A 7,619-nucleotide genomic window follows, 5' to 3' on the forward strand; every position below is an offset into this window, starting at 1 on the left:
CCTTCCCCTTATGGCGCCCGGCCCGCCTCGCTTCCTCGATGCACAAGTTCCGCCCCGCTGCGGCCCTGCTGCTTTTGAGATGGAGAGGGGAATCGTGGCCGCTTGGGAGGGGGCAGCCGGCGGGCTGAGGAGGAGTTGGAGGGGCTCCGGAGCCCGGGAGCTACGGGGAATCGCCTGGGCAGGCGCCCCCGGGGCCAGCGGCCTGAGGGGACAAAGCGGGAGGGGAGCGCCCGGGTCGCCCCGCCAGGCCTTGGGACCTCCCCGTGAGGCCTTGGGTTGTCTTTGGTTTGTCTTTGTTTTAGCACAAAGGAATCGTTTTGGTTGGCACAGGCACTCAACATCCTATTCCAACCATTCCCCCAGCCCTGCCAAAGCCACCCCTGCCCCATGTCCCTCAGCACCACATCCCCAGGGCTCTGAAACCCCTCCAGGGATGATGGGGACGCCAGCCCTGCCCTTGGCAGCCTGGGCCAGGCCCTGACAACCTTTTGGGTGAAGAAATTTTGCCCCAAATCCAACCCAAACCTCCCCTGGCACAACCTGAGGTCGTTTCCTCTTGTTCTGGTACTCATTACTTGGGAGGAGAGCCCAACCCTCACCCTGCTCCAGCCTCTTTCCAGGGAGCTGCAGAAGGCACTAAGAAATCCCAGAAACAGGAGTTATTTTTACATGAGAAGGGTTTGTTAACCCCAAGTACATCTGCTGCTATCCTGCAGGTGATTTATTGGTGGGGCCACAGTCAGAAATGGGGGTGAGGGAGCAACCACAAGGCCCAGGGACAGGAGTAAATAATTTCCCCATTTAGTCTCTGCAGAAACAAGAAGGCTTCTGATAAAAGAGCAACCAAAAAACCCAACCAACCAACCAAACAAACAAACCAAACCAAACAAATCATCACAATTTCATGAGATCCATCTCCAGTGAACTGAAAGGCAGCATTTATTTACCACTCTCAAACAAAGACACTTAGCAGCAGCTGAAAGCACTCCGTTGCACTCCTCATTTATTCACAATTTAACACACAGAATTCTGCTTGGCAGATGGTGCCCAAAAGTCACACACTTGTCAGCAGACAGCAACAACTGTGCTCACTACAAATGGCATCAGACTCCAAAGGTAAAAAGTGTGACAGTGAGGAAGAGTTAAAACTGCCAATTAACAATTAAAAAGTCAAAGCAGCAATAGCTTGCAGTGATGGTTACCACTTCCCATGAAGTTCAAAAGTTAATGCCTGGAAAATAGAGGGGAGGAAAAAAAAAGAAGAAAAAAAAGGATGTAAGACACATACAGAATTATTTATAGGCAAGAAGGGTCTGATCCAGACCAACTGGCAACACCCCAGCAGACCCCTGCTTTCAGAAAACAGCTCTGAGCACTGAAAGGAGAGCAGAGCCACAGAATCCCTTCTCAAAGTCCCTTCTAATTTATTTTCAGGCACAATATACAGTGGGGTGCATTTTTCTCCTTCCCCCCCCGACACACAAACTTGGCAAAAAGAGAACTTGGTATAAAAATCTGTGTGCAGTCTGCATTATTATCCATGGCAATAAGAAGAGTGGAGCTGTGCTTTTAGTCAGGGAAAAAGAAGTGCTTGAGAAGGCAGCAGCGTGGATCTAAAAATCCTAGGCTGAATATAGACTAAAAATGGATCCCTAAGATACTGGGTAAATCACCAAAATGCTCAGAAATAAATCTTACTGAAAGCTTCACCTGTTTGTAAAACAGGAGAAAACTATGATTTACCTTTACCTCAGAACTGCAAGTTCTCACTGAGCCTCAAAATGAGGTATGAAGGGATTTGTTTGTAACAGGGCATGTTACAGGTAGATAAAATAGCTAAGAAACACCTCCTATCAACTGAGGCTGGGTTTATTAACAATGCAAGCTTGACCCACTTCACTTTTATTTCATTTGTAGGGAGAGATGTGAATAAGTTGGCAATAATTCAGCACTCAGTTTTAGGGCCAGAAGTAAAGAACACAGCATGAGTGGGGTAAGCTGTAAAAGGCAGTGTATGCTTTGTGAGTGGAGCATCTTATGTTCAAGTGAACTTTCTTATTGCACCTGTGCCCCAGGAAACCATGAGCCTCAAGTTATAATTGTACAGATATCAATTATTTACACAAAACCTGCATTATCTATTATCTGAACGTGCTCAGCATTCTTCTCCACATGAGAAAAGGGAGACAAGTAGAAGATTTTTTTTAAAAAACAACAACACTTGGTCTATACAGGCCCACACAAGCACACGTGTTATTTTACTGAAGTAGTAAATACCTCATAAATCCCTCTCTCAACAATTTTAAACCAACTTTAGGCAAGAGTTAAGGTGCTACATTTTTAATTTCCTCTGTAAAAGATGTCTATACTTGAGACAGAAATGAGAATCACTTCCACTTGGTTACATGTAGGAATGTCAGAGCAAAATGTCCTTTTTTACCTTGCTCAGCAGCATCTTTCAGCCTTTGAAATAACTTGGAAAAGAATTTCTCCTTTCTTCATAATCTGCAAATGCAGAAGCAATAGGATCTGAGTAGAACATGAGAGGCCTTGGTCCTTCATTGTTCAGAGTGAAAGTGGCTGGGAACTTTCTGAGATCAAGACCCCTGCCCGAAAAATAAGCCTGGAGGGTTCTGAAAAACTGAAGACATTGCACATGAGAAAACAGGGCATGCCCAACACAGCCTCATCACTTCTACTGACACAAAGCAGGGGTGGTTTTATTCCCAGTGTGGGGTGAAATCCAGTAATTTAATCATAAAGCAATACAATTCAGACATGTCCACTCAAACTGATTTGGGGGAGCCCCTGAGATGGCTTAGAAGTGGAAACGAATCCTTCTGAAAACAGTGAGGGGAAATTGTGGGAAATATTTTTTTTTCCTTTACAAACTAAGTCCTTGCAACTTATTAGCTGTAATTAACTTTCAAATCTTTAGCCACTACTCACAACAATGTGTCAGGTGCAAACTTACCTCCAGAAGCTGGCAGAACATGCAATCAGCAGAGAAACGCAATAATAATTTCTCTTCTGTTTCCTAAGAAGAGTGGTGGCAGACTCATAAAAAATTTAAAAAACTAAAGCTGCTGGATGGGCTTATAGGGAAGTCTTTTGCACTTGAAGGTCTCTTCAGTGAAGGAGCACATCTTGACTGAGGAATGCTCATCCAGCTGGGGTTATTGACTACACAAAGTGCAGAGTTACTAACACTACCTTTAGCGGGCCCCTCTTACCTTTCCATTTAGAAGATAAAAATTCTCATGATGGAAAACACAAAACCCCCCCACAAAGCTTAGGCTGGCTCTCTCCTGCAGTTTTTCCTTACCAGGTCTCTGTTTCTAGGATTATCTAGTGGTTTCCATTTTTCCTCTGGGTGGAAAGGAGCACCCTTTGCCAGTCCCCTCATGGCCAGCACTGTGTACAGACCCAGCAGCACCACCTTCCACATGCTGAAGAGATGAGCAGACCACCTGGAAGAAGGACAAGAAACCAGGCTCCTTAAATCCTACAAAAGCTGTCACTGGAGACAAAGAAAATAAGGCTGATAGTCCAGAGGGCTAGACAAAAAAAAAAAACAAAAACATTTATCCATGGCAAGGAAAAACCTCTATCTACTGCAGAGTACATCTGTGTGTTATTTGGACTTTTTGGTTGGTTGGTTTGCACTGAAGAACAATTTATTCTAAGGAAGTGTTCCCCACACCAAAGCTATTACTAGACACTGGATTCTCTTCTGAAAAGGGAGAATTATGAAATTTAACACAAAATAGTTATGTTTGTAAATTTCCATGAGTTATTACATACAGCCATTCTCACTGCCTGGTTAGTTAGAGCACCAGATCTTTAGAGAAAGCAAAAATATTCCCTGAGATCCAGGTAGCTCAGTTTTCAAAGCTGCATGACACAAAAACTGCACTACATAGCAGGGCAATAATAATTAAAAATACAGCCTGGTATAATATATTGGAGATCCACATCACAACTTGATCCCAAGGGAAACAAACCAACCAACCAACCCAAGAAATAATGTTCCCCTTCCACATTCTTTAAAATAAAGCTTACCAGTGAATTTGGCTCTTCTTGGTTAGCCTCCCTGGAATCTGTGAACAAACTGGTCTCTGCACTTGTATTTCTAGTGGACTGTAGGTGGATGTCAGTGACGTTAGCAGGAGTTCAAAAATACAGTAATGATTCCATTTCCATCCCTGACACAAAGACCCTTGAGAATTTCATCCTGAAGACCTGTTGCTATCAAGCAGCACAGTGCAAATTCCTCCTCCCTGAGCTGTACTGCAGAGAATTTGTGGTAGGCACATAATAAGTTTAAAACAATTCCCAGCAGAGATAGCAGAGCTGCATCAAAATATTACTTTTAATTAAAAGTAACTAATTATATCTCTAGAGAGGCAACTCACAGATAATGACAGCTGGTTGGGTGGTTTTCAAGCAACCTGAGATACGGATCACTCTCTGGATGCTGGAGAGACAAGAGTAAGGTCTGGTTCAAGATCTGAAATCGAATCATTTTAATGAAAGTTTTGCTCTCCTACCCCAACTTTATCAGCAGCCAATATCCTCCTGTCAGAATAAGACAAAAGCAGCATGGAGGACTATGCTAATTTACCTTGGCCTTGTTTCATAGTTCATCTTTCACCTCAAAGCTGCTTGAATTTTCACTTGTCATTTCTTTCTATGCTTCTCTCCACTATTTAGATGATACATTCAATTCATATTAACTGAAGTATCTCTAAATAGACATGTTAAAGCTAAAAGCCAAAAATCTTTGCCTTACCCCAGATTACAGAGGTTTGTTTCTGACTAGAAGCCTCATATATTTATTTGGTTTAAATATGGAAAGCAAAATGAGAGAAAAAAAAAATAAACCTAACACCACCCCTCTTCCAGGAAAACCAAGCTGTGGGCATCCAATAACAAAAATCCCAGCAATGGTATATTTGTGATTGCAGTTAAAATATACAAAGAAGAAGTCAACTTACCCAGCTTGTGTATTGTTCTGCAAACTTGGAATTAAAAAAAAAATATTAACAAAATCTAGCAAAACAAATCAATTATATTTATCATAGCAGTTTTATAACAGCAGTTTAATAATAGCATTTCCACACACCCCCCCTCAATACTTTTATTGATTTTAATTATTCCCAAAGAAGAACCTGGGGGGATATGCAGTCTATTTAGCTAGTACAAAATACCAAAATAATGAGTATATCTGAGACAAGTTTTGTTACTGGGGGAAATTTATGTTGCCCATTACCAGAATTCAGGTATTTTGGCTGCCTGATGAGGCATGCAGAGATATGCAAGGGAGTCAGTGAGCATCTAGATTCTCTGATCTGTCCCAAACACAAAACAAACTATTAAGCTGCATTGCTGCAAGTGTCTGAGAAACTGTTTAAGCTGAAAATCTTGTTAGACTCAGTGCATTTTAATGTGATTTTTTTTTAATTTGTTTATTTTTTGATTTACTTTATTTTTTTATTTTAATGATAGCTCTTTGCTTCAGTGAAACTCAGATATAAGTGGAACACATTCATATTAAAACACTATTAGTATAATTACTCTGATTAGACAAGATTGCCCCTTCCTTTGAGAACAGCAGCTAGTTTAACAAATGCTTCCCAAGCCAGATGTCAGTGTGCTGCCTTTTGAACACAGCTAAATTTAAGCACTGGATTTTTCTTGACAAGTTATGTATGTAGACATAAACTGAATCCTTTCAAAGTGGCTACACTAATTATATAGCCCTTATGGCACAGTGATATTCATGTATATTTAAATTAAATTGCACTGAAGCTGAAAATGCTCATAGCTTTGCTTGCTCAGTTGCATCAAAGTTGCTCTAAAAGGTAAAAATCTTGTTCAAGAACAAGAGGCAAATTAGTTTTAAAGTTGTTTAGCTGTAGAACAAGTCATATATATTATGCTCTACAGAAACTATACTATTCATTTTACTGTATTCAGGCAGGTGTAAGATCCTAAGATAGAGCAGGGATGAGAATTTGAGACAAACTTCATCAGGTATGACCTTTATTGCATTCCAACCAAAAAAAAAAAGTGTTTGTCATGGTAAGTACTGCTCTTACCACCATGCTTTTGTTCACTGCTTTTATTTTCTGCTCCAAATTCCAAGTGTTACAAGTTAGAAAGAAAAGCACCAAACTGCTCCACGTGAGTACCTGAGCAAAGACTAGAGGCAAATGTTCATCACAAGACTCATTAGCATGTTTGTACAACAGAAACACAGCTCACATTCACAACACTCTATAGAGTATGACTGCTAAGTGGCACTTTTTTTGGTGAATTACAACCATTTGTACTAATGCAACCACGTTAGAACAAGACACAAAACCATACAGAAGTGTTTATTTAGCAGAGCATATGCTATACAGAGCATTCTGAGTCATGCACACTCAGATTTTAAAAGATAAAAAAATAAAAAAAGACAAATAAAAACTTGAAGTGTACACTGTAGACAGGGAAACCATCAAACAAACAAAAAAACCCCAAAAAAAACAAGCAGCCCACTCTAGCTCCCATTCATCTTGCCTTCAACTTCCATCAAAAAGTATCAGCACCAGCTGTGAGACTCAGATCTCAGCTTTCAGAAATGTCAGTGTTAGCTGAGGACACCCCAGGTTTCCTCAGCATCTCACCAGACACTGCCATTCCCAAAGCTTACCACATGCTGCCTGGCTGGGAATTCACTTATAATCATTGCACTAAACATGATCATTCATTACAGCATTATTCAAACAATTCAACAACATCTCCAGAAACCACTAAATGTTAAAACTTAGCTCCACCTACCCCAGCAGGTTTACACTACCTAGAGAAGAACTCAAAACAAGGGAAGAGTTAAAACCCTGTCAGACAGATTGCTTGTGAAGCAAAAGATTTTCCCAAAGATGATACAGATCTTCTTCAAACTCACAGAAACAAAGAGCAACCCTTCCCAATTACCCAAAATAAGTATTTTGGTTAACACTATTCAGTCTTTGTGCTTGGAAAACCACTTAAAAGTTAAGTAAGGAATCAGGTTTTTCAACCTACACGATTTTTCTGGACTAATCACCACATGCAAAGACCTTAAAGGGAGTTCTGCCCTCTCAATGATTTTAATACTACAATATTCCTGTGGCTAGGAAACCAACAGAGTCTAGGATTACTGCAATTCCATCATCACAAAAGAAAGGAGAGCTAGGTGACTGGGATGAGCATTTAAAAAAGCCCAAACTAACAGAGGAAGCAGCAGGGAAGACACAAAAATTGCCTTGTCACCCGTTGTGCCACAGCATCAGCAGCTTTGTGGCAGCTTCCCAATAAAAGCAGGTTGATAATCTCATTTTATATGACTTCCAACAATCACTGTGATCAGCTGAGATGCAGCCACTCTGTGCATGTCTCAATATCCCCAGCCTGACAGTGAGCTTGGAGAGCTGGCATTATGTACATTAACAGCAGGGGGAAAGCACAGGATTTGGGGGGTTGTGTTCAAGACATAGAAAGGATCCTGCAGACACACATCAGGAAAAGCCAGTGGTGGCTTTTCCTCAGCTCTTCACATTATAAATACACAGAAGAAAACCTTTCACTAGAGCAAA

At 41.1% G+C, this 7,619-nt stretch overlaps 1 protein-coding gene across 1 annotated transcript; it reads right to left on the reverse strand.

Annotated features, from left to right (window-relative positions):
- Positions 1–1,191: 1,191 nt before the first annotated feature.
- C7H2orf66 (chromosome 7 C2orf66 homolog) lies at positions 1,192–4,088 on the reverse strand. Its single transcript, XM_008495958.2, has 4 exons — positions 4,063–4,088; positions 3,326–3,470; positions 2,441–2,641; positions 1,192–1,231 (listed from the first exon to the last, which is right to left on the reverse strand). Exons 2-3 carry the CDS (start codon positions 3,446–3,448, stop codon positions 2,459–2,461), a joined length of 306 nt encoding a protein of 101 aa, XP_008494180.1. The 5' UTR covers positions 3,449–3,470; positions 4,063–4,088; the 3' UTR covers positions 1,192–1,231; positions 2,441–2,458.
- Between the last annotated feature and the right edge of the window lie 3,531 nt (positions 4,089–7,619).

The sequence above is a fragment of the Calypte anna genome, chromosome 7, assembly GCF_003957555.1.
Source record: "Calypte anna isolate BGI_N300 chromosome 7, bCalAnn1_v1.p, whole genome shotgun sequence".
NCBI classification, from domain to species: Eukaryota; Metazoa; Chordata; class Aves; order Apodiformes; family Trochilidae; genus Calypte; species Calypte anna.

Bases quoted from the DNA above. Each gene is read 5' to 3' on its own strand.
- C7H2orf66 (XM_008495958.2), bottom strand. From the start codon at position 3,448: ATGTGGAAGGTGGTGCTGCTGGGTCTGTACACAGTGCTGGCCATGAGG. The intron at 2,642-3,325 runs GTAAGGAAAAAC...CAATGTCTTCAG, and splicing joins ATCCTAGAAACAGAGACCTG to TTTTTCAGAACCCTCCAGGC.